This window comes from Acipenser ruthenus, chromosome 26 (assembly GCF_902713425.1).
Source record: "Acipenser ruthenus chromosome 26, fAciRut3.2 maternal haplotype, whole genome shotgun sequence".
Lineage (NCBI taxonomy): Eukaryota > Metazoa > Chordata > Actinopteri > Acipenseriformes > Acipenseridae > Acipenser > Acipenser ruthenus.
This window is the reverse complement of record NC_081214.1, coordinates 3,921,663-3,949,624: the sequence shown is the minus strand read 5'-3', so window position 1 is coordinate 3,949,624 and position 27,962 is coordinate 3,921,663. Positions and strand designations below refer to the sequence as shown.

Here is a 27,962-nt window from a genome sequence, read left to right as displayed (position 1 = left end):
AAATGTTAAACTGGTAACAGAAGAACACTGTTATACTTTAAGGTCACAAAAATACCAAAAATAAGGTGCTTCAAGCTACAAATTTAGCACCAGTAATGTTTTATTTTCAGTTATCAAATGTACTGCACTGTAATTACATAGTTATCTACTTTCAGTATGACTGTTGAATCTGTCATTAGATGATGATTACAAAGGTTAGTTAAACAAGTCATTAATATATCATGTGGTATATCATATGTAATTCCATTAACTGAAATTAAAAAGTTTCTTCTATAGGAAAAACAGTTTGAAGAATGATCACTATAGTACTTAATATATGCTGTATGTATGGATGCACTGAATCACACAGTGACAATGCTAAAGTTTAACAAGCCATATTTTATTTGCTATAAAATGTATAAAATAGCCTTTGTTCTTTTCCAAGATGTAGTTAGTGCTCATTGCAGCTAGAACTAACATCTAATTACAACCAGTGCTTTCACAGGTTATTTTTCACATTTTAGTTGCACCTAATTAGCACCACATTTGTTAGCACATAGTTTGCAGAGATCGTATTCTGCTTGTTGACTTGAAAAGTAGATTTGATTATAAAGTGAGAGTTAATTAATCATTCGGCGAGAAATCGTAGCCCGTCGACCAAGTGAAGTGGGTGGTTTGTGGGTGTGTGTCTTTCTGGTGTAGTGTGGTTCACAGATTGCTTTTAATTGCAAAAAGCTTGATGTTTATATGGTTTAATGACATTGTTTTATTGATGTTTGCCCTAACATAATTAAGCCATGTTGAAGTTGTTATGAACTCATATAGTATATGATACTCCAGTTAGTTTAAACATATTCTGTGTTGCTTTTTTGGTTCAGCAAACAGCAGAAAATTCTCACTTGCAGAACTCGGTGTACAATTCACAGAACTGTTTAATGTGAAAGAGGGAATGCAAACACAGTGTATACATTGTGCACAATTTCCCACCCTGCTTTGCTTAGTCTTTCTTATTTATTTGCTCAGTTTGCTGTAAGACAGCAGTGTGTAGGTAATTGGGATTCAGTGCTGTCTTGGTTAGGTGTTTTACAGAACAGAGCAAAACCAGCTGGGTTTTTAGTGTAGGGTTGTGTGATTCAAAGACCTTGCACTGCAGTTCTTAACAATGGGAAAGTGCAGCAAAAAATGTTACAGGAGCTCATTTTATAAGGTGGTCTGTATAAAATATGAGTTTTGTAGGACTATGATGCATAGAAGATGGTACAATCTGCATGCTTGGCCAAAACCTACAGTGTAAGTCCTTTCTAAATTCTAAATCTTTTTTGATGTCTCAGCGCAGTTCTCACTAGTCATCACCACAAGTCCAGTATGTACTTTAACACTCCTTTTATAACAGCTCTCCCCCCAGCAACGCATAATAGCCCATTCAGAGCAGAAAGAGGTGCAGCACATTTCATAGGCATGGCGAAACATCTGTGCAGCACGTGATCTAAGAAGAGAGAAGGAAGACTTCAACCCGTTTGCTGTCCAACCAAACACAGAACCCGCCCCCACCCCCAAACCTGCCACGTTAAGATCGGTCAGCTTTCCTTTTTCAGTTTAATATCAGTTGATTACCCACTGGGTGAGTTTGATGGATAGAGAATGTTGATTTGGCACCAGCTCGACCTTGATCTCTGTATAAAAAAAAACAATTAATTGATCTCTGTATAAAGAAAAACAATGAATTCCAAGCGTGCACACCACCCAAAACTCATGATGTTTCCTGAAAAAAATACACATCCATCTTCGAAAGGCAGAAAATTATACACAGCATGCCAGACTGCGATAAAGATAAATTGCAAGCAGACCATGATAATGGCTTCACCAAACTGCTGTTTCATAATATGCTCCATACTGGTTTGTTCTGATAATGAATTGCTGGGTTTTTTTTGTGTAAATTCATTTTTTTATGATTAGCATTAAATTTAAGGCTCTCGTGATTCACTCAGAATTCACAATATCATCTCATGAACTTACTCCAACAGTTTATCGTTCATTTTGATTGTCCTTTCACTATAACGAACCCCTCGATAGAACAAACAAAAGGCTTGGAATCCAACAGGTTCGTTATAGCGAGGGTGCACTGTATTAGCCCATCAGCGAGCACTAACCAGATAGAAATAAAAAATAATGGGAATATCTATTTTGTGTTAAATTTGTGTTTGTAGTTGTTAGTTATTATACATGTATACCATTTATTAAGCTTTTAAAATTACGATAGAACAATTTGTTTAAACTACTGCCCCTAAAAACGCTCTGCAATCTCCCAAAAGCTCCCTGAGCTGAAGCTGAAGACAATCGCTGATCATGTCAGTCATTGATTGTTTTGCACAGGTTCAAGGCCTGTGTAGGAGGCAGTAAGTCACATTCTAATTTGAATTCCTAAGTGGAGGCTGTCTCTCTAGCCTATGAAAATGTTTTGGATTAGATTAATTGTCAAACTTTTCATTAGGGAGTAAACCGCTGAAATGTTTTACAGCAAACAATGGAGTTCTTGTTTTTGTTTTGTTTTGTTTTGTTTTCACCCCGCTCATTCATTTTGTTGCCGTGTAAAACAGATACAGTAGAACAGAGGCCAGAAACTATGGTAGAGAATGAAGCAAGGCGCCTCCTCAACTTACCTGAACAAGTAGAAACTGATGAGCCTTTTCGGCCTATGTCACCTTTGACAGGACTCAGTTAGACATGTGCAATGCATCTTCGTAGTCTTGATAGTGTTACCTGACAATGAAACAGTCTTCTTCAATTTGTAGAGAAGGTACTTCCGGAAATAACACTCCCAAGACGCACCGGGTAACAAATTCATTTTGATAACAAAACTGTCAAAAACTCTAAAAGAAATGACAACTGGACGTGTTCCTGAATTTGATTTAATTCATTAGTTAGGTCCAGTCTGGTGAATTATCAATTCTGTTTCATTTTTTTAATTCACGAAAAAAGCATACTTTCAGAGCTACTGCACCATGGTTGGCTCTGACACTGTGGTTGGCTTAAGTTCACTGAACACATCGTTCTGTATTTTCAAAATGTAGTTCTCACTTTCAGTACATTCCACTATTTTAAGTTTTAAAGACTGTTGCTAGGCAGATTTGCTTGTGTTTTGTATTGCATCCTAAATCACTCATCTCTATTGCCTAAATCATGTTTTTTTATTGAAGTATGCACAAAAAGTATTTTTTATATATATATATATACAGTATGTACCTATACGTGCATAATCCTTCATAATAATCTTGTAAACCAACTTAACATCATATAAGTATTCAGAAGTTGTCTAATGTGTTGCCATAAAACTTAAAAATCTTAAAACCTTTAAAAACATAAAATTACTACAATGCGGGGAAAAATAGTAAGACCTCATTAATTACAGTAAAAGTGGTATTATTACAGTTCTTTAGATTCTAACAAATTGGTTTGACAAAATGTTTATTAATAAGCATACTGTGTTGGTTTTCAAAGTGATTCAGCAGCTAAACAGTGTTATGTAGCCTTTATGAAGGAGTTTACTGCACAGAATGTGGTTCGTCTTTTTAATTCAAATTCCTCATAATGGAAAATAACCCAAATAATGTAGCAGAATGGCACTTTTTGTTAAACTCATGGTGTGCTAATCAGCTCCAAAGAGCTTCAGTAGTTACTGCAGTCAAATATTAAACTACAGTTTAATATAATACTGTAGTACTATAGTGCGCTTGTCTATGTAGTGTAGTGTTCTGCTGTATATTGTTTTTACAGCTTGAAGTCATTTATGGTCCTTGGAATATGATGTTCAGTATTACTAATTAGTTAATCATGTAATACAGTACATCTGCTGCTTGTTTTGACCAGACTGTTAGCTGTTAGCTTGAATTTTTATAAAATGAAAACATCTTTCATCAGCCGCCATACCCCCCCCCCCCCCCCCACTCCCCCACCACCCCCCACCCCACGACCCCACGGACCAGCCAAGAGACGAATGACTTGTTTTCTTCCTGAATCGTGTCAGTTAGGATAAGTATTGGGGTCACCAATAAGAGAACATTTCAGTTAAGAGTCTATCATTCTCTCTCCCATTCTTACCCCCATCTCTCTTCTTCATTCATTCTCTCAGGTGTGAGATGAGCACCCACAGTACAGTCCAATATGTGCAAAATATATATATCATGATGTTCTGCTTAACCATAATTGAACTTATTAGCATTATGCAGGCCTTGATAAATAGAGTGGACAGATTTGGACTGGTCTCTTGGTCTGGTGGAGCGACGCAGATCATGTTGATTCACGTTGAGCTCTTTGAAAACCAGCTGTATTTATATATGCTACCATTAAGCTCAACTGACTAGAGTCCTTGTTCATAACAAAAATAATGAAAGGCTCCAAGTCCTCTTCCTTCTATCTGTTTTTTTTTTTCAATTGCCAGTGCGTTCTGTTGATCTTTTGAACCTCTTTTTAGTTTTAAGTCAGCTCCAGTTTTTTTTTTAATGCTGTTTGAAGACTGTAAAATGTTCTTCTTTGTGTTTAAACTTTAAAATAATAAATACAGTAAAAAGAAAAAAAATGCAAGAATGTGGATCAATGGCACTCGCTCTAGGCTGCCATAGCTGAATTATAATAACAGGATTTATTATATGCAGGTTTAGGCATTTCTGTTAATTTTATACAAAGGGCCTTTGCTTTTGTGTCAAAAATCTTGCTAAGCTGTTTTGGCATCAGACACAAGAGGAGATGTATACTCTGCCAGAAGAACATTTACTGGAGCCTTTAACTTTTTGTATTGATATATGAGAAGCCCTGTATTAATTACATTTATCTCCTTATGCTGTCATCCCTTAATGAACAGCTGGCTCAGTGGATAGACTGCTTCACTGCAAAGCTCATGGAACAGTGGTTCTTTTAAACACTGACTTAGTGTCCAAGACACAGAGCTGGTGCCATGTTTTCCCAAGTTTTCTTTTAATAGTAATTTTGATATTTTTTTAGGCTGGGATAAACCAGGAGACTGTGCATGCTAAACGTCACATTGCAGATGTTTTTTGAAAACTGCAATGGAAATGAGATGGAAATGAGATGTAGATCTTAATGGGTGCCCAGGCTGTTTAAACGATTAAGACCTGAATTTAATTAAATGGTCAGACAGGTAGATGAGCATCCAGGAATGTGGCTCTCTAGTTCAACTGGGCTAAAACTCTTTCAGTATAATGCCCTATTTCAATAGACCAATCTGTGTGCCTGTGTAGAAAGTTCAGAGATTGCAAACCATTTAAACAGGCACAGGCTTGTAATCCCAAAGCTTACCTAAAGCACAGAGTTTTAGCTACTGTCATTTTCTGGAGGACAAAAAACTAATTTCATGAGAATTTCTGTTTGCTACATAGGAGCTCTTTACTTGGGCTCTGATTAGTATAGAATAGTGTTTTTTATCTAGGGTAGCATACAAGAGCTTTACAAGGGAGGTAACCCAAGACAGCTCAATCATCAGCGCTACCCAAAGGAAGCACCTAATATTTAGAAAATGACTGGAATACCGTAAAGATTGAGCCCTCAGCAGACAAATCATTCTGCGCTCTGAACCCTATAAAAGCTAGTATTGGAAGCAACTTGGAAATCTGTGGAAAGACAAAAAAAGGCTTTTGTTGCATGCCATTCATTTATTGCTTGATAAAAGTGCAGTGAGAGACTCATTAACATGTTCTTTGAAATCGATTTGGCAAGCGAGGGCTCTGACATGTTGTTTGACAGTGAGGTGAAACCTCAGCATTGCCAGGAAAGAAAAAAACTGATATTGTGCTGAGTGTGAGAGGAGGCACATTTTTACGCATATCAGATTTATCAGGTTAAGGGTGTGTTAGACACTAACTGGCACTTCAAACTGGCAATTCTAACTCGGATCCTTCCGATCTAGGAGAATTGAACTCAGCAATCTCTAAGTGCCAAGGATATTGAAACTAGTTTTTATATATTAAAAAAAACCAAAAAATTGTTTGATTTATGATTTATCAAATGCAGTGCCATGCACTGTATTCGTCTCAATGACTTAGTATAAAAGAACCACTCTTCAGGACAATGGTATATTTTCATTGAATATGTATTTAGCAAAAGATTCATATACTGTAAGGAATTCACCCTAATATATCATCTCCTTTTCTGGCTGCTATCAGACTGATAGGAGACACAGCGAGTATCAAAGGCAACTGCCAGTCTATTTCGATGAAAGATTAAGTCAGTATACCTTTTAGTTAAAAACAAACATTTGTGATGTACCACGCTGAATAACTAACACCCTTTCTGTGTGTAAGGACATGAATATTCAAGTACAATTTATTGGTACATTGTTATATTTTATTATTAATTCCGAGGCTGTCGTTGTTTGTATTTTTACCATCTGTGGGTTGACTTTTTATGGCCGAGAAGGCAGTCCAGTGCCAGAACTAAATCTATTGAGCAGCTGACTGTGCCAACTTTAAGAAGAGGCTTACACTTACAGCAAACAATTACTTCCAACAAGATGGAGCAGCAATTGATCCATAAGAACTTTGGCTAAGGCTTTAGCATTGAAATGAACTGTGTGTTATATCATTAAGAAGAAGTTGAGTTTTGTGGACTAACATCCAAACCATTTCGTCTGTTAATAATTTGAAAGTTTGTGAACCAAGAGAAGATAACACGAGATAACACAAGAATGATGGCTTGGACACACAGTAGATTCATAAATCACTACAAATCCCTCTCAAATACTCCATTCCATTACTGCATTATATAACTTTACATTGTAATCTAACATATTTGAGGCTTATTTGCAAAATAATGTCATTTGCAATCATTTGTTCTGCGTTGGTTTTTCATTGCCAGATACCTGAAACATGTCCTTCCTAGACGGAAAATTAAATTTGACTTTCCAAGTGTGTAATGTTGACTTTCCCCCCTGCTGGGGCACAGAATTCTGACAACTTTGTGTTGTGCTGTGTTGAAATGTAACACGTGAACATGTGTCACGTTGGTTTAAATTGTTTGTGAAGCCTGCGGTCAGTCTGAGTGTTTCTGCATAAACAGTTAAAGACAAAAGTGTTTCTTTAGTCTCCTGTCTCTCATAAAGTAAAGGTCTGCATCATAAATCCCCATCTCACCACCTGATGTAGTTTCCCAAATGGACCACAAGTTTTCAATCATCGTTTATTCTCTCTGTTGTTTAGTTTATTCTACTTTGTCCGTCTTTTAAGTACTACACAGGAAATACGCAGCTTTTCCCCAATAGTTTAAGACCCAGGTACCCATATTATTTTTACTGTAACAATTTCATACTCGAGAGACTAGTGAAAAAGTGGTCTTTATAGTCTTTATAACTAAATGTGTTAAGATGAGAAATATTCTCTTTGGGGATTCATTGGTGAGGTCAAATAAGATAGGTGGTCCTTCTATAGAGGTGAACCTCTGAAGTTTGATTTTAATCCGACTGCAGGTAAAACTTTATTAGGTACTGTAGACCTGTAGACTGTGGAATTACTTTGAATAGAAAAGAATGGTTTAGCTGTACAGTAGCTGTGTCGCCGTGTTCGGATATAGTTAACATTTCCCCATCCTACACAAATCCTTTATTTTTTTGATTCGCCGAATTTTCCAGACTTCCATCCGAGCTTCAACAGCTGAAAATTCTCCATACATCCCGATGCCCATTTAGTATTCTCGCTGTGAAATCAGGTTTCATGCCCTGCCAAGGCATTCAACTGCTCAGATACTGTAGCTGTTGCCCAGAACAGAACTTTTATCGTTACAACAGAGACTGTGTCTTGCATTTATTTTTCTAAGCATACTTGGCATTTATGTGTTCTCCACAGCATGTGTGTCCAGATGTTCTAATGGGGTGGGGTAGTTGCAGGGGCTTGTGACATCAACCACAAAACTGTGTTTTATTGTAGGTTTTTTTTTTTTTGTGTGTGTGCTTGCTGCAGTAACATTTTCCCCTGATATCACCTAAAGCTAATCAAAAATAATAAAAAATGAGTTTGATACTGTGTCTCAGGATAGCTTGTGACTTTAGCAAAAAAGTCAATTATGGTGGAACAAATTAAAATAATTATTAAAGAGTAAATCTTCAAGTGACATTTCACTTTTTTTCTTTTTTTTCTCTTTTTCTCACTCTTTTTATATTGTTATGGTGTTTATAATCATCCTGAGGAGACCTGGGTTCTGCTTGCCTAGAAAACCCTAAATGACAATCCTGAACAGCATTCCTCATTCTATTAAAATCATGTGACAATGTCAACTTTCAACTCTGCTAGCTCCGCCTTCTCTACATTTATCTTGACAGAAAGTTGGTGGGGTTGGCAGAGTGGAGGTCGCTTTTGCCTTGTGATTTGAATTGAATGATGAAGGCTGTTCAGTCCGAACACTTTGGATTCTCCAGACAAAATCAAAGCTAGGTAAAGGCAGCTGCAGTACAGAGAACAACATAGAATAGTGGGGTTTCCAGTAATCTGCAGATTCTCCAGTCTGGATGGCAGTATCGTCATAGCACATTGCTCCAGCCAGTCAGCGAGGTTTGTGTTTGAGGTTTGCGCTGTTATGTCTGAGTGAATCCAATACTGGAACTACCGCTGTATATTTAGCTTCTCCGAGGGGTGGATAAAAAAAGACTGAACGCTTTCTACTCATGTACAAATAGGACCATTTAAAAAGTACAGTGCCAGCTGCTGCTTGGTAAATCTTTCCTTGTGAATTTTCCAAAGCCCAGCGTATTTAAAAAATACAATGACTGGGTGCCACTTTTAGCATCTTTCTTACGCTAGTTCTTTGTAAAGCTTTTGTAATGAAAGCTTAAATCTTTGCTCTACAGTTTAGGACTTTATTATACACATGAAGTATTCTCAGTGTTTGTTCTGTGCCCTCCATTTACAAATAGTCACAAAGGCACATACAGATATCCATAGTCTTTATGTTAAATTCATGTCCTGATGAAGCGTCTTTTAAGATATAAATCTGTACCTGTGGGAATGCTATTCACTTTCATTAATGTGACTGTAGGCTGGTGTTAACTAGTGATGAGCGACTTTCAGGCATTCATACAGGATAAAAAAGAAATACAGAGACTGATAAAAAAAAAAAAAAAAATTCTGAAAACATTAGTTTATTATTATTATTATTATTATTATTATTATTATTATTATTATTATTATTATTATTATCATTATTATTATTATTATTAATTTCTTAACAGACGCCCTTATCCAGGGCGACTTACAACTGTTACAAGATATCACATTATTTTTACATACAATTACATTATTTTTTACACATTATTTTTACATACAATTACCTATTTATACAGTTGGGTTTAATACAGTTTAATGCTGCATTGCTGTATTAATACATTAATCGTATGGGGTGGGGTAAATCTTGTATTTTTTCGCACATTTCAGATTTATAAATGTTGTGAAAAACATTTAAATAAATGTTTAAATGTGTACTTTCAGATATAATTTATACATCTGAAAATATATAGCAAAGTTTCAACATTTAAATCCAGGATGTGAAATAAATCTGAGAAAAAAGCTCCAGTTTTTTTGTTTGTTTGTTTTTTTACACTTGGCGAGTAGAGATTGATCTAGCTAAATCTTTGCTGCTTGCAAATAAATATTTATTTTCAAAAAAAAATATTTATTTTGCGAATCAAGAGTTAGCTGACAAATTACCATAAATCTTTGCCATTCGCAAATAAATATTTAATTTCAAAATAAATCTATAAATTGACTGCTAAATCCGGACCGAGCACATTTAGCTCAATATATAATATTTGCTTAATCCAGAGTTGACGTGCGAATGAGTTCTGGCCATTTGAGTTTAAGTAAGCATTGTTTCCATGGAGAGGAGGAAGGAAGTGAGCAGCGGAGAGGGGTATTGCTGCAGAACGAAGACTCCCACAGCGTAGCTCACACAGGTTTAGGGCTGCATGCGCATCTCATAATAATAGACGTCATCATTATATGCTACAGCCATGATAAGGGTGATAAATGTAGGTACTAAAACAAAGTTTATTTCATAACAATATCCTAACCCTAAACGTAAGGTTGGTGGGGTATTATGGTCACGTGGTAGGGGTGTTGAGGGTGAATGGGTGAATGGGAGCCTTCGTTCTGCAGCCTCCGTGTGTAAACTCAAATGACCAGAACTCATTTGCATGTTAACTCTGGATTTAGCAAACATTATAAACGCTAAACGTGCTCGCCGAGTGTAAAACAGATTTAAAAAAACGATATTTAGCTAAGAGTGCTCGCCGAGTGTAAAAACTGGAGCTCTTCTTTGATTTATTTCACATGAAACTTTCCTAAATATTTTCAGATTTATAAATTATATCTGAAAGTACACATTTAAACATGTATTTATATGTTTTTCACAAGCTTTATAAATCTGAAAAAAAGATGTTTAAATCTGCGAAAAAAATACAAGATTTAAGCTAAATCTGGGAAAAAAGACATTTTAAAATGTTAACGCTTTTTTTTTTTACACTTGGTGCCCCATATAACTGCACATGTTTCAGGAAGAGATTACTTTAAGTGTTGCTATTTCATAATACAACTATCATGCATGTGAGGCTATTGAAACACAAATGAACAGCACAGCTGTATTCACAATGTTGGGTTGTGATGTGTTTTTTAATGTTTGTAGGTGTTTGGAGAATACTGTTCGGTCATTTTCTGTGCTCCCTGATTTCATGAAAATCATGGTACAGGTCAAAGTCACGCAGACTGATTGTAAAAATATTAAAATAAATGGCATTCAAAGCCACACTGCTTGAAGTCCTTTACACAGAAGGTGATGGTTTTTTTGTGATGTAGTCCAGACTGCTGATATTACCTGAGCACCATTCATTTATCCACCTGTCTGGTATAACTGCAAATATAGTAAACCGAGTAAAAAGTCAAGAAAGTGAACAAAAATGATCATGCAAAAACCTCAGGAATAAAAAAACAAGAACTGACTGCAAAGCAAAGAATGTTGCTTTTTGAGTTTTAAAATAAAATGATACAATAAAAAAAGTGATTAAGCCTTTATGCGTTTTGTACAAGGGGAACACATATAAACTGTGTGACTTTAAACCAATTCATTTTTAAAACGACTTAGGATGAACCCGTTCTGTCAACCGATGCATTCTTTAAAACCATGTGATTTCTTACAAAGGATAAACAGTTACTACCTGGGTACCATTCTACCAATGGCTCATAATGTACAGGACCGTTACTGTCCTTGTTCTGCCATTGCCTTTGTTTGAGTTCTTCTATTATGATTTCATACCTGCCTTAGATAGTCAAGCACTATGTTCGGTATTATTATAAGCATCTTAATAGAGGCCTTTTTCAAACAGCTCTAGGATTATTTATAAAATTGTCCCATATAAACATTAGTTGACGGGTTGCTAAATATTAAACAAAAATGCTGAGCTTGTGCTGATGCCTTCATTTATAGTCTTGTTTTTCAGATTGGGAATGAGTTCTGAGAGTCTGCATTGCTGTTAATAACGTTGCAGTTTTACAGATTATCCAAATGCAGACTTTAAACAGTGCTAGTGGCTGTTCTTCAACTGTACAAATATGTTTATTTAATAGCTGCTCTTCCTATCGTGTTGTGACTGGTACTGGACAGTGCAATCCAATTTAAAATGACACCTTTCAGCAAGGCAGATTTCTCAAGCACTTTTATTGTCATTTAAGGTGTAAGGCAGACCAGAACTATTCGTCTGCTTGGAGGTTAGGTACGTAGCTAGAGAAGTGAATGCCGATGTAATGTTTCAGTAGCTTCAAATGCATGCTAGCTTTATAATGAAACATCAGCATGTAGAGTAATCATCTGTTCCAGAAACATGTGCAATGAATGTGCTAATCCACCAATGCAGCATTGCAGTTATGCGTGAGTAAGTGTCAGGGTGTGTTACTGTTCTGCATCCTAGATAACAGTACAGTATCACAGGGTGGTTTAGTAGATGAGCATCAGCAGAATGGTAAATCATTATAATGATATTTACTGATGCATTATACAGTAAATCAAGATTACAAGAACAACATGAAATACAGTTGGGGTGGTCGGGTGCATATTTTAGAGTTGAAGGTAGCCAACAGGAAATCTTGATCTGATGTTGAGCAATTTACCTTCCTGTGAAACTGCCAATAAGAACCACTGATCTCAAGAACTGACAATGCAGCTCCTAAAAATTAAAAAAAGAAAAGAAACAGAATCCACAAACTGGTTAAAAAGAAGCTGGTATGGAAAAAGTACAGAACAGCATTAAGATATTCTGTGGTACATTCTTCTAAATTTAACAGGAAAGATCACATTTTCTCATTGCACTCTTAAGCTGCTAGCTGATTACCCATTAAAATGAGAGTCATGCAACTTTATACCAAGCTGCATGCAGGCCAACTCCCATTTGTATTACAATTAAAACACGTCAATAAAACCTTCCCCCTGCAGAACTTTCTGTCAGCGTTGCGCAGTGAGATCATTTGTTATTGGAAGCATTTCACCGCTGCACTGACAGCTAATTAAAGCTCCTTTTTATTGGGTTCATGCTTTTATTCAAATATCAGTAACAAAAAACGAAACACCATCAAACATGTGCGGAATTCTTTGTCACATTGCACCGGTTTGGCAGTTGTGTTCTGGATCCAAATTTGGAAGGAAAACTCACTCCGGTATATTGCCTCCTGCCCAGTAAAATCCAGACTAAATAAAAAATAGTTTGTATCGTTTGGAGTGATAACAGCCTGCAGTTCGAACGAGAAAGCCTTTAATTAAAAGCGTGTTACACAGTGCCCCCTTGTGGCTTCACGGTGATGTTCCATATCTTTGGGAATGTCTTAGGTAATCTAAATCCTGTTATTGTTTAGAATCACTTTGCATGTGATTTTCTGTTAAAGTCTTTCAATCTTGGTGACTATATAACGCACCCCCGTGGCATCACAAGGACTCACAGACATGTCTTCAAGTACATCAGAGTGAAATCATGACCCACCAATAAGAAATAACACGTCTTTCAAACACCAGCTGCTGTTGCGGGGGGGGGGGGGGGGGGGGGGGGGTTGCAGGTTAACAGTTACACTGCGATCCTTGAAGAAAAGAGCACTTTTGAGGCTCAGGGTTGCTTTAAACTTCTGTGTTTTTAAAAAAATCACCAGGATGTGATGACTGAAACAGAAAAGGATATACAAAGTGATTCTAAACAACAATGACAAAACATGATGTATCCATGATCTATCCATCCTCTCGTGCAGTCGTTTCAGGAGGCTTGTATCTCCATGTACAGTACTCTGTTGTTTACCCTGCCCCCTGCCTCAGCTTCAGTAATGCATAGCAGTAGTCCTTTGACCACTTACTTACTTACAAGGATACAGTAAGTTGCATGTATTACCGTACATTTGAAAGATGCAGAAAAAGGTCATTAAAGTTTATTTAATCACAGGTCATGCTTTTCACCTCTGGGGGACTGTGTGTGAATCAGCCTTGGGACACAAAGAATAAAATAATAAGGTAACACATTCCAGTAAGTGTCTGTAACTCCACTGTCATTACACTGCAGTAACACAGTAATTACACGCATGTATCTACTTCACAGCAACATGCTTAATTACAAAATGAATAATGCTGTTTGTTGTTTGTGTCTATTGTAATTACATTATATTTGCACACATGGTTGTGTGTTTACAGTGTAATTACAGTGTGGGTAGAAACAGTTCATGGAAATAGTGGCCAAGAATAAATATTATTAGTTTTTAGGTTATTTGATGCCATACTAGGGGTTTATTTGAACCAGTATTTTAGTTGACTTTTTAAAACATATCGCCTTAAAAAAACGAGATGAACTTGGTGAAGCCATGAAAAGTATATTTGACAGTTTCTAATTGGTTGGAGCTGAGGACTCCAGACAGAACCTATAGTCATGCCAGCTAAGCAGAGTTTGGCTTGGACGCCCGTCCAGGGAGAATCAGGAGTGTGTTGATGAAATGATATTGAGGACCCAGTTAGAACTCCAGGTGGTTTTTGGAAGGGTGGAATATGTAGTCAGAGTTGCTGTTATATAGAACAGACAATGAATGGAGGTTGTGTCTGCTTTGTATACATTAAGGATCCTATGCACAATTCATCCATTGCATTACCAAAGCCCATTGACAGTGACAGTGAGGCCAGCTGCGTAACAGCAAGCTCAAAGCAATATGTTCATTTCAATGCTATCATCACGGCACTGTAGCCAATCCAGTTTCCAATTCACTATAACATTTCGAGTACAAACGATTTTTCACTTAATGCATCTTAATTGGAAATCTTTTTTTTTCATAAGTCTCTAGATGGATACGTTGGCTAGCTGCAATATTTTTCTTCGTTCTGCTTAATTTAATTTTTGTGATTTACATTTCAGATTACATTTTCTGTGTTTATTTGTTACCACATTAAAGTGCTTTACTGTGTATTGCACCTTGCCAGTGCTGGTACAGATTTCATTGCATAACTGCTTCTGTTTTTAAATGTCTTTTTTTTTTATCCCTTAGGTGCCTACGTACCTGCTGGAACTGGCTCCCTTTACCCAGGTAAGGCGTTCATTTTTATTTTTAATTCACCTACCTTTACAGTAAAAGTTTAACTTACTCTAGTTGACGTTCTCCCCTGTCTCTTAAAAAGTGACTCTTCTAAAGAGGGTTTAGGTGAAAGTCCTTTCCATATGGCTGTAAGTCACATGACAATGTTGATATGTCCATGGTACTACTCTGAGAAACTGCTGATGTTTCTCATGTTCTTCTCATGTAAATCTGCCAGGCCGTGTTTCCATGGAAACTTCTCACATTCACCACTGTTAAAAATGTGGTTTGACACGTAGCTCAAGAACTTGCCCTTTGTGTTGCTGCAGAAGTGCTAATCGACGTGAAGAATTGATACTGTTTATTAGATTAACTGTGCTATACAAAAACTAGCTTTGCAGAACTCAAAAGTCCCTTATTCAGGTGTACTGTAAGCAGAGAAGTGGTGCTACACTCTTTCTTGACTTTCAGTACACCAGTAACCGAGAGGAGAACACTAGAGGACTGTATACGCCATGCACCCCACAATCAGAAATTGTATTTGGATGAGCTAAAAGTGTTTGAAGTTACATGGTTTCCTTTTGTCACTTTGCCTTTGCAAATACTGACGTGGTTAGTTGTATAATGGAGGAAATGGTTGGTAGAGGCCAGGTTCTGGTTTTCCATGCCTAGGACATTACATTTGCTTAAATGTAGTACTGGTACTGTTTTTTTTTTAAAATCCAATCCTTATTTATTCTGGATTCATTTATAAACATGTACATGTTAATGAAAGGTCAGCAGTATAAATTGTAGTTGGTTGTTTACTATGGGGCCCGTGGTAGTAAAACAAATGGAAGTCATTTCAAGAAGCCTGCAGCTGGACTGGGATCCTGCCAACCTGTAAAGCACTGGAGTCCAGGCTCCTTCAAAACAGGGCTGTAGTGCAGACGGAAAACATGCACATTGTCACAAAGTCATTGCTCACTGTCCTGTGCTTGGGTGCTCTTTTGTTTTCTTTTTGCCTTTGGGATTTCTATTTCAGAAGAGACCGAAGCCGGTGCATCGCATTGAATTCAATTTCTTCATTCACATCCCCGGATTCTACAAAACCAGAACGGTGTCAAATACGCGTTAGGTTATCCGCGTCCTCGTCACGACGCACTTATGTGGACTTATGTTAAATAAAGAAGGGCTTTGTGATTTAAAAGAAACGATGGTTTGGGACTAAATGTTTTTTGTTTTTTTTTCTTGCAGGAGCTGGAGGGATACCAGGTTACAAGCCGGCAAAACCCGCAGGTGCCTCTATATTTTTTTTTATTGTATCCTCTTCCAAGTTTCGGACACACTTCCAATCAGATGTTAGTTACAGTACTAGAAGATAGTCAGGGGTTGACTCAAATGATATAGATGGGGGCAGAACTTAATACTGACATAATTTAAATCATATACCCTTGTATATATTTTTACAGAGAGAAATGCACTCCTGGCGTTTCCACAGGGACTCTGACGCTCCTGCAGGTTAAAAAGGTTGCATACGCTGTAATTAGCTGTGATATATTTGATCAGGTTTCTGATAGACACTTACTATGTTTATAAAACTATAAATGTGACTGCTTTCTTCTAGTAGCGGAAAGCCAAATAATCAAACGTGCCTCGTCCTCATACTCCTGGACATTTCTCATTCACCAGAGACTTCACAACCGAATCATTAATGGCAGCTTCTGCCAAAAAAAAAAAAAAACAACTTGAATCCATCTGTCTGCTATCCTCTTAGCATACCATGTGACACTCTGTAAAGTCTTTTACCAACAAAACAATCTGGACAGTTAAATGAATAAAAACCATCTGTAATATTTTATATTGGTTTGCTTTCCAGCACAGGGGCTTATCACAGTAAACTACTGCTCTTAAGGGATTCTTCCCTCTGGACGTTGTTTAATTTGCTAAATGTGTCAAAAAAACATGCCAAGTGTCAAAGTTTTGCTTAGTATCGTCTCCCCTCCTCAGTGCATTTACTCCCATTGGAAGCAAACATGGAATGAGGCTGAACCCACTACGAAACTAGTCAGGTGCTGCCAATTCATTGACAAATGTACAGCTATGGCCAAAAGTTTTGCATCGTTTAGAATTAGGACATAATTAAAAACAAAAAAAACTATATGAACATAATTTAGATCTTTTATTTAATATCATGTAATCAAAAAAAAAATAATAATACAAAATGATATTGCAAAAGTCTACTGGAAGCCCTAATTGTAGTACAGTATTTCATGTTAGGTTTCGAAATGTCACATTTTTCAATTTGTCAGTTTTTGGAAAACCACAAAGCAGTATGTAATTCAATATGTTAAAGTAACATTATTCATCAGGTTTCATTCAAATTTATGAAGCAAAATTAGTTAAATCTATAGGGTGATGCAAAACTGTACAGTGATGACAATACACGTTCATTTGGTCAATGACAGAAGGAAAGAGACAAAGTGAGGTGTTTGCAGTAAAAATCTGTTTTTTGGTTGCATTAATAGTCACAAGCAGGGCTTTCTTCTAAAAAAAAAAAAGCTGTGGTGTTTTTACTGCAGCTGGGCTTGGGGCTGGAGGTGTCGGAGGTGTTGGAGGTGGCTACTACCCAGGAGGGTACGGAACAGGGGTCGGAACTGGTAAGCAATTTGTAAAGAAGGAACTTTTCAAGTTTATAGCCGAAAATATAGTTGGGCTACTGCAAATTTGATTTAATGACTCCTTAACAAAACTTTCCTTAAAGCATTTTGTGATCAAGGCCTAGTATAGGTTTAGTCACCTGGTATTGTGACTTATTAATTCATAAATTAATACATTTGTTCTTACACTATTTTTTGTTGTAAGAGTCAGATTAGGAGCTGGGGGAAAACCACCTACCTGCAGATAGAAAATGAAAGCGGTTATTCCTCCAAGTTCATCTTATCACTCTTTTTATCAACTGAAAAATATTTTCAGTGAGGAAGTTAATACAATATGGCCATTGTGCTTTTTTGTAGAAGAAAAATGTTTGTATACCGTACTGTATATATCAATAGGCAACAGGAGAGCGCTGAGTCAGCCTGTGCTGTATAATGGCAGCCACATCTTAGTTATCTTTGGGTTTTCCTTATCAGACTCTTGTTTATCTAGTTGCTGGGTAGCAGGGCAGTGCTTTCAGCCAGGACATCCTGTTTGGTTTGGACCGTTCCATTCAATAAAAAAAACAAGAACCTGCTCATTGAATCCCAGCACCCTTATCAAAGTGATGATTGCTAATGTGTGAAAGTGCCTCAGCAAACATTAGCTAGACAATAACTGGACAGCTTTGCATGCACTTTGTTTCACCCAGGTTCCATACAGCGACTGCAAGCTGAGTTTCTACAGCTCGTTACATCAGCGCATGAACAGCGTAGATTTCATCAAAACTGTTGTGTGCTTATAAAGATAAGGAACTGCATGTTTAAAGAATTCTCTTCTGATAAGGTTTGGAACAATATCTAAGCCATTTCTAAGATAAACATTTCACGAAGCACTGTAACCCTTTCACCCTAAAGACGCAGTTCCAGCAGTACAAATCAAGAATTATTTAAACCAACATTAAATAAACTCTAAAAGACATGGACGATTTAGGGATAGACAAGGCACTGAAAATCTACAAGGTCACTACCAAAGAAGGTCTTAGAGAGTAAGTAACGGGGTTCCAAAAAATATAGCGTTATACAGCCCTTACATGTTGCAACAAACTGTTTAAATAATGCACCTGTCATTTTTCTTTTAATTGTTAACATCCTGGCAGCTTCTTACACCTAAAACTTTAAAGTCTGTTCCAAAGCTTTTTTTTCCAAAATGGCCGCTCTAGTGCACTGTGGTTTGAGATCAGTCCTCTAAATCACTGCATTAAAAAAAAAAAACCAACATAATAACAAGTGCTCTGGCTTTTCTGTTCCGTGCCACATCGTGGATCGTTATTGCTGTGTTGTGTCTGTTGTGTCCCTTTATTATTTATTTCTTAGCAGACACCCTTATCCAGGGCGACTTACACAGTACAAAGTATTACATTAGAAAATATCACATAAAACATCACATTACAGAATATCATAACAGAGATAAGTTATGAAAGTACATTTGCTGTGTAGGTGCCACCTGCACAGTTTAGAAAGTTATAGCAATTGCACATTTTTAGTTTTTCAAAAACATATCTGCTGATACTATATTAAGTTAAACTAACCTTTGTTTGCATGCCTTATTTTCAGGTAGCCTTGCACTTTCTAGATACTTCCTCTGGAGAGTGACATCCCCCCCCCTTTCATTGCCTTCTCTGCTGTCGTTAACCAAGTGTGTTGCAGACTTTAGGGGTACAGAGGGTTATATAAGAGCAGATTTAAACTCAGCTAAGCTACACTTTGCTAGGCTATTAACCATGGTTTACTGTAGTAAATTGTTAATGTTGCTTAATTTAAAGCAAAGCCCAGTTGGCTATAAACAAAGCATGAAAACTGTGCGTAAAATGTCAAAACACTTATTTTTAAATCTTACGAAATAGGTACTAAATTAGAGACAAACTCGATGCAACAAACAATCTCCACATAAACCAATTAGCACTTAATTAGAGACAGCTGTGATGAGTCACAGCTTGGCTTGCAGTAAGCCTAATAACTGCAAAACAACCCATCCTGCTACAATGATATAGGCCCTAGGTGTTATGGGAAAAAAAGATGATCCACAACCTCTCTAGAAGAGAGCAACAAGCCAAGAAACGGTAGCTATTTTACAAGCTGTCATTATTCATCGATACTCAGAGACAAGATCATGTGTCATTAATAAAATCTGCAGGAAAGTGAACGTATGCCATGCTCCTGAGAACTGTAGATGCAGTGTGAGCGGTGTGTTCTAGCCTGCTCTGTGGAAGCTGTATTAGTTGTTATCCTAGTGCAAAACGCTAGAATGGAAGTTTGCCTTTTTTTCGTCACAATTTTAACTCCTGGTCATGATAAATTCATGTTAGTGTTATGGTTTGATATGAATACTGCACATGTGGATTTTATCATTGCTTCAATGTTTGTCTGCTTGACTTAGCTTCTTTAGAAGTTTTACTTTGCCTCTTTACATATATACAGCTACTGTATATGAATTTAGTAGGGAATATGATTTTAAAACTGAAGTGAAAGGCTCTTCATATTGTATGAATAAGTGCAGATTTTGTCAGATTTTCTCCTATAGCTAACATAATAATAATTCGATTCAGGTTTAATGACAAGATGACTTACAGTCATGTTATACAACTAAAGCCAACCGGTTTTTAAAAATGTATTTATTAGCAAGTTCTTTATCCATAGCTTTATACTTTTCTAAATAATTTCACCATTTCTTAGAAGTTAATGGACATGGACACATCCACTTAGTCATCCTAACTACAGCTTTTTTTTTTTTTACTGTTATTCAGTCCTGAGAAGCCTCCAGCTGCCTGTCCTTCAGCAATTTGTTGCACAGCAATTATAAAAGCGACCCGGGAGATTATTCAGACAAGGGGTTTCCGTCTCTCTGAACATCTGCTTTGTTTTACAGACAATCACCCCTGTCCTTAACATCCACATTTATATATTCCTAAATGGCTGCGGGCCTTTCAGCATGACTATGGCCAGCCTTCAGATGCAGGGCCCATTAATCTAGCCTTCAACTCCATATCCTGGCTGAAAAGGGTTACTCTCTTCCATGCTGCTTTTTAGCTCTGATTTGACTGTATGCCAGACAGTCAAAAATCTGTAGAAATCTCATCGGAGGTTGCTAAGAGATCAATGCAGTACACAGAAACTTGTTTACTCTTCACGGCTATTAGTTAATTTTGTTAAAAATGTATTTGATTACTCAAACCTAGCTTTAAAAATGAGTGTCCTGTAATTACACTAAAGCCCGATTCGCATGGGACTAAAAATCACTTTGGTGAAATTTAGTCCCGTGCGAACCATCCATTTCTTTTTAACCCAAATAATGTTCTCAGAGGTCCCCCTATTTTTTTTATGTATGTAAAATTTCAAAGTGATGTTGAGTTACATTGTAATAACTTTGTGATTACACAGATGACTGTATAGCTACAATGCAACTACATGCTCAATTACATTTTTCTAACATCAATTACAGATTTCTAACATCTTTTTAATGACCCTTTTTTTTACGCTTATGGTTTACAGTGTGATTACTACGTAACCACAGATTCATTCTACACTACTGTCTAATTAGTAAAGTGTGACGATTTGTGAATAGGGTGCGTGTGAGTGTGAAATCCCTTCTTTAAAAGTATATCAACGACAATTAGCCTTCAAAAATGTATTGGGTGGCTGACTGACTTGCTTATGGTAACATCATTCATCAGCTGTGAGCTATCAGAAAAGTATTCTGCCTGAAAACACTCTGTGCATATGTGAGCCATCTGGGCTGTGTTACGAAGCACACCGCCAACAGCACATACCTCTTCTGTTTGCTCTTTTATTGACGTTTTCGGTGCATGATTTGCACCGTAGCTCTGCTCGAGACATAATAAATCTTAGTAATAAATGAGCAGGTATTTCAGCCGCGGTTCTGCCAGGGTAATGTACTCTCTGTACCTGTGAGATGCTTCAGCCCAGGCTGAAATATTGAGGCAGGCGTGATGCCAACGTTAAGACGGCCCAGAATGAAAACAAATCCAACCATGATAGGTCTTATAGGATCCAAGCGTTTCTGCATCAACAGCATGACAAGGTAGCTCATTCCAAGCCCTCCTCGCTCTCTGTGTGAAGAAGTGCAAAGAAGTGTCTCCTTCCAACGCTTGTTTTTCTAACAAAAGTTCAGTATCCAGAATAACTGCTGAAAAGGATAGTTGAGCCAAGCAATAGCTGTAGTGCAGTATGCCTATAAGTTATTTTTTCCTGTCATCTTGTTGGCAGACTTTCATGGCAACTGTAGTAATAGACTAGATAAGTAATTTTGAGAGGGAACACAGGGCATATGGAATTTTTTATATGGCTATTTGGATTAAGAGAACAAAAACTTGTAGTGTTGGTCTGAAAAAATACAAATGCAAATTTGAGGCTTTGTAATCTGTAACTGGAAAGCTATTGCAGTGCTTTCATTATTTATAGTAGCTGATAGATCAATGAGTTTGCTGAAAACAGGGTTTTCCCGTTGGGTTCCTTTAGAGAAACACTGTCAAACTCAGAGTCAAACAAAGTGCCAGAGACACTTGGAGGGTCGCATTCTTTGACCTACCGTAAAGCAACTCAGGGAAATGGATAGGAAAACTTTTAGTAGATTCCTCTCTCTTCTTTGAGGAAAAAGGGAAGAGTGTGTGAGAGAGGAAGAACCTGTTTGTTTATTTAAATTAATCACAGTTTTCAAGTAACTAGATTCATTCAACAGTGAGTGTTGTAATAAATATCACTACAGTAGCTCAAAAACACAAGGACACACAAAACCACAATATGGCATCTTCATTTTTTTCCCCCAGCTGATTCAGTGCATTGCGCCAGGGGTTACCGGTTGCCAGGGGTTACTGGTTGCCAGGAGTTACCGGTTGCCAGGGGTTACCAGTCACTTTTCAATTAAAATAGCATTTTATACAGGCAGCGGAATGCTTTTTTAATATAGTTTTTTTTTTTTGCTTTAGTAGTCTTGTTGTCGATCAGGAAATTAATTTTGAAAATACAGAAGACTATGCTTGTTAATGCAGTACCCGAGGACTATCTCTATACTCATTCAGGCTTCCAATGTTTTGGTGAATTAAGCCCAACTAATTGTGCATGTTGTGGTCCCATACAATAGCTCTGTCAACTGGCAAGTCAACATTTTATAAATTGTTGCCATGCCAATGTAACGATCTCGGTTACCGCAGCCTCACAGGTGGAGGTGGGACGCGAACCCGGGACCTCCCGCACTGAAGCAAAGAGCCGGCTCCCTTGCAGGAGCTGGTATCGGGCTTATGTCTTCAGATTTGATTGCGTCACCTACCAACCCTGCCCCCTGCCCCCGTGTGCGCTACATCAACATTCAGACTATAGAATTTTATACACAGAGAGTAAAGCCCTTGCTTAGAGGAAGAGTTTTCACTGTGTTGACAGTGCAGGGGCATTAGGCAAGGCTTATGAATACACTGGCTGTACAACCGTTGATAGAATCTATACTGCTCTGAATGCAGTTTGTGTGTCTTGGATTGTCAAGAGCTGAATTGGCCGAAGTCTCTAAAGGAATGTTCACAATTACAGTTACGATAACACTTGAGCCATTCTGAACACAATTATTTCCATTGTTAGGATAAATCAGTTCAAAACATGCATGTTTTCCTTTCCAGAGTCCTTGCTTCATAATTCAGATATGCAAGCTTCTCTGGAAGCCATTAAAACTAAAGGTTTTTTTTTCACAAGAATAAGTAATACCATTTTTATAAGGACCAAACAGAAACTCAAATAAGTTCACCCAAGCCTTGTGACTGAATTTCCCTATCACGTGTCACTTTAAAAAAACCTTTTACTGTACCTGAGGAAACTCAGGTACAGTTTCTAATGAATCCCATAACATGTCTTCAAATACATATTCTGATTTTCATTAACATGGACAGCATAAACAGTATCCTGAAGTAGAAGACAATATTCTAGCTAATCCGTTATGAGATCCCTCTGGCATGGTTTGTGTTTCTGGATTTTTTTTCTTTGTTTTTCTGTTAGGGGCGCAACTATGACGTAGTTAAAACAGAATTCTGGGTTTTTGAGACAGTTTTGATGTAATGTAAAGACCCACCCCCCCCCCCCCCACCCCCCCACCATACACACACGCACACACTCACCCCTGCATGTCAGATGCTGTGTGCAATCCATTTTTCTAGACACTACCTCCTGGAAAAGCATTCACTTTTTCTTTCTTATAATCCGTATCTAAATAGCACAAGATATAAATCCGCTACTAATTAAATGGGTCCCAGATAATTATACTGGTCCATGTATGAACTGTCTAATGCTGGCCTCTTATCTCGCAGGGGTCCCTGGCCTGGGAGGACTGGGTGGACCTGGAGCTGGATACAAAGCTGCTAAAGCAGGTACATTATGAACCTTAATAAGGCATTTTTTTTTATTTAAGCATAAGAACATGTAGATCCTTGACCGCGGCAACAGACAGGGGCGATTCATCTACAGGTAATCACCACTGATGAGGTTGTTAATGCTATAATAAAAGTGAACCATTTAAATGTGTTTTTAGGTTCTATGTGCTGGGGAACATTTTCACTCACAGTTTGTTTATACCTGCCAGGTCTTGGACAAGCTGGGTTGGGGGCAGGAAGGATCCCACAACTCTATCCTGGCCTAGGTGCAGGAGTCGGCACTGGATATAAACAAAAGCCAGGTACTGTAGAGCTACATTCTTGTGATTCAAGGTCAGATCTCTGATGCCTTCTCTGATCGCTTGTCCTCATAGAAATCATGTGGGTTTCTCAACCCTGATCATCCATGGAAATAGATGTGATTATGTATTTTGGTGCTGGTTGTCGTTTTCTTCTTTATCTTTTTTTAGGTCTTGGTCCTGGTTTTGTTTTCTTTTCTTGTTCTTGGTCTTTGTCTTATTCTAGGTCGTTCGTGTTCTTTATCTAGGTCTTGTTCTAGGCACTGTGCTTGTTCTTGATCTTGGTCTTATTCTATGACCTGTTTATGTTCTTGATCTTCATCTTATTTCAGATCTTATTCATTTTCTTGTTCTAGGTCTTGTTTTCTTTTTTTGTTCTAGGTCTTTGTCTTATTCTAGGTCCTTCCATGTTCTTAATCTAGGTCTTGTTCTAGGTCTTGTTCTAGGTCTTGTTCTTGTTCGCACTGTTGTTGTTTTTGTTATTGTTCTTTGTGTTTGTTTTAGTTGTTTTTTTATAAATTTATAAATGGTTTTTACCACAGTTTTCTCTCCAATTTGGAATGCCCAATTATTATTTTTTATTCCGGTTCACCGCTGCAACCCCCCCCCCGGCGATTCGGGAAGCGGAGGCTGAAACACCCATCCTCTGAAATGTGTTTTTGCCAATCCGTCATTTTTCACCCTGCGGATCCACAGCGAAGCCACCCGACCTATAGTGATAGAGGACAACACAGATCAGAATGGCTCCACTGCAGACCCGCAGGTGCCCTATCAGCCACAGGGGTCGCTGGTGCGCGGTGAACCGTGGATTGTCCTGCCGACCTAAGCCCTCCCTACCCATGCGGTGCTCGGCCAATTGTGCGCCGCCCCCTAGGAACCTCCGGTTACGGTCAGCAATGACATTCGATCCTGTGATCTCCAGGCTATAGGGCGCATCCTGCACTCCACGCAGAGCGCATTTACTGGATGCGCCACTCGGGAGCCCCTGTTGTTGTCTTCATCTTGATTTTGATCTTAGCTGTTCTACTGAGGCCAGTATTTAAGGTGTCAATCACAGTCCATAGCGTGAGCTCTCTAGGCGAGAGGCAATGAGATGTGTGTACCTTGCTCTTTCAGGACTAGTACCTGGCACTGGAGTAGGTGGGCTACCAGGTGGTGGAGTCCCCGGTGGAGTAGGTATGTGTGGGCTTAAACCTCGAACATAACCTGATCTTACCTGAAGCATGCCATCTTCTTCAAAGATAGGCAGTGGTATTAAACTATCACAAAATTGCTGGAAAAGATTGCATTACAATCAACATCAAAATCCAAACCAGGATATTTTATATGTGTGCAGATGAACACATGCATGCACATCCACTGTACTGCATATGTACTGCTAAACGAGGAATGCAAAACTATGTACTGGCTAATATACTATGATGACGATCACTGCACTGTATTAGTAATTAATATTTGACTCTGTTGGTTAGAGGTGTCCCTAGAAAGGCTTCTACAGTAGGAGGTAGGGGTTACTGTATGGCTTCCTTTAACATGACCTACCTGAGATATACTAATATGATTATTGTTCTAGAATGGTGAAGGTACGATACTTATATACTTTAATCGCTATCATTATCAAAGCATCTGCTAGCAAAGAAAGACAGCAAATAACTGGAATTCTCTCCTGATACCCCAAGCTCCGATGGCATACATTATGTAGTGTACAATATCAGGATATAAGGGAAAAACCCTAACTGAGTTTAATTCTTTGAATCCTGATGCTAGGTTGTCTCAAGAAGGCTGCTGCTGTATTAAGAACTGATATGAATGTTTGTCTTTGAAATCTCCACTTTGAATGGAACATTGATCCACCGTGCTATTTTCCACCTTTATTCTAAGAAGAAAAACATATTTGGTCTTTATTTCCAAGCCTGGTTTAAAAGATAAAGGAGTGCAGTATGTCTTTCTCCCTTTCTTTTCCCACACCTTCTCACAGCTGCGGTATTTTTCCTTTATAATTTATCTCAGGATCTCGGTATTACCATTCCATTATCTCGTGATCACAAGATCATTTATCTCAGGATCTCGAGAAAACGGAAGTCATTACTTCCTTGTTCCTGAGATAGATCCAGGGTAACAGGAAGTAATCACTTCCGTTTTCTCGAGATCCTGGGATAAATTATCTTGTCACCACGAGATAAAGAAATGGTAATATCGAGATCCTGAAATAAATTATCTCGTGATAACGTTAATGGTTTTCTCGAGATCTTGACATAACATCCTTTCTTTTTGGACTCAACAAGCCGCCATGGGAGTGCATGAGCTTTAAACTAAAATGTGGTTGTGCTTTGAATAAATCCAAGCAAGACCGTGTTTCTCTGGAAAGCACTGCAAAGCTGCTGAAATGGAACTTGGAAATCCTCTTGTAACAAAGCTTGTTTCTGACAGGTCCTGGAACTGGCGGGCCAGGAGTTGGGGTTGGAACTGGAGTGCAGCCTGGAGTATCCACAGGTGCTACACACAATAGAGATCAGGCTACCTCCTGCACCAAATACCAATCCTCTTTTTTTATTTGCTATGCTGTTTTTTGTTCTCTTTATGAATTGTCATTCCTGGATTCCTTTTTAGAATCTGACTTTGACTTTTGCGGGAAACAGATTATCATCAAAATCAGTTTTCTTTCCTAGTAAACCAATGTTGATATTTTTGTATGCATTATTTTGCTTTGGCGAAAATACCACATTTCACTTCCAGGGCATGCATTTTGAATGCATGAATGCATGGATGCATGAAGAATGAACTGTATAGCATTTCTAGAAGTGTATAATCCCCCCCGTTTCTCCTCTAGGTGCTGTAATCCCACAAACTGGGCTCCGTCCAGGAGTGGGGGCTGGGAAGCCCCAAAAGGTACCAGGTGAGGAAGGAATGAGATCAACAGTTCAACAATGAACAGTTGAATACTGAACTTGTTAAGACGAAATGCCTGCATCTCATAATATATTGTCCTACAATATGTGAAAGATATGTATGCTGGATAACTGTCCCCTGAGCTGTGGCATCTTCTCTCCAGGGTTAGACCAGAGTATGAGACACTAGAGAAGGTCAGTTTAGTCAGGCCTGGTTTACACCCCAGTTCTTTAAACAGTCTCACAGAATCTTCAATGAACAGTAAACGGGAGAGACTGAGAGTCATTTTGCCATCTTCCTCGTTGTGTTTTGTTCAGGTGTTGGGGTCCCAGGTGCCTACCCTGGCGGGCTTGTTCCAGGCACAGGTTGGTCAAATTATTAAGTCGCTAACCAAACTACTATAGTTTAAAACCGTCTGTTTCTGGTTCAGCTGAAAAGATTGAGTGGTCACAGACACCTCAAAGATGACAACATGCTGTCTATGATGCAATGCAGCAATTCAGCAACCCTTATAAAGCGCCTTTTTAACACTAGACCCTGTATTAATGATCTAAATTAGGCTGCTGTTTAATTCCTGCTTAGATAATTTAAATAGACCCTATAATGCTTAAGCTGTGACTTAAATAATACAGTGCCATGTTTTATGGTAGTCAGCAAACAGGTCCGATTCTGATTCTCTGAATAGTAATGTTCTCAGGCCAAGTTTTAAATGTGAGCCCTGTAATCCCATGCTGTTGGTCTAGGTCTGAGGTACCCAGGAGCAAATGGAGTGATCCCCGGAGTCCCCACTGGGACTGGAGTCAAACCAAAAGCAGGTAATGTTGGACAAGCCTTTGACTCCTTGCGTTTAGTGGAGAACATCACACTGGCTCTTAAAAGCACAACACAATAGTGAAAGCATGGTAATCCCACGGAAGGTAAAGAAAACAGAAGTGGTGCATTGGAAAGCATGTTTAAGAAAAACATGGTGGATTGATGGGGTTATATAGCAGAACCATTTCAAAAAAAGATTCATAGTCCAACACAGACTTTTGTTTAGGGGCGGGAGGCCCATATGGAGACGGCTATGGAGGTAAGTTTCTTTCCCGTGTTCAAATGTTAACCTTGTATTGGTCGTTTAACTTTGCAAGCAGTTTAAATTCCCATTGTAGGATAGCTTGGGATTGACTGCCC

The 27,962-nt window shown here is 38.1% G+C and overlaps 1 protein-coding gene across 18 annotated transcripts in view; it reads left to right on the top strand.

Moving 5' to 3' along the window:
• The window catches only part of LOC117964249 (elastin-like), a 54,638-nt gene that overhangs the window by 1,482 nt on the left and 25,194 nt on the right, over positions 1 to 27,962 (top strand). For 15 of the 18 annotated variants that reach the window (XM_059000802.1, XM_059000797.1, XM_059000793.1 and 12 more), the window contains exons 2-11: positions 14,529 to 14,567; positions 15,792 to 15,833; positions 17,117 to 17,194; positions 23,539 to 23,598; positions 23,811 to 23,903; positions 25,017 to 25,076; positions 26,331 to 26,393; positions 26,731 to 26,796; positions 27,107 to 27,154; positions 27,533 to 27,604. In XM_059000802.1, coding sequence (XP_058856785.1) covers positions 14,529 to 14,567; positions 15,792 to 15,833; positions 17,117 to 17,194; positions 23,539 to 23,598; positions 23,811 to 23,903; positions 25,017 to 25,076; positions 26,331 to 26,393; positions 26,731 to 26,796; positions 27,107 to 27,154; positions 27,533 to 27,604 — 621 coding nt within the window. The remainder of the gene's footprint in view (positions 1 to 14,528; positions 14,568 to 15,791; positions 15,834 to 17,116; positions 17,195 to 23,538; positions 23,599 to 23,810; positions 23,904 to 25,016; positions 25,077 to 26,330; positions 26,394 to 26,730; positions 26,797 to 27,106; positions 27,155 to 27,532; positions 27,605 to 27,962) is intronic. The other 3 variants (XM_059000795.1, XM_059000792.1, XM_059000796.1) reach the window with 3 other exon arrangements.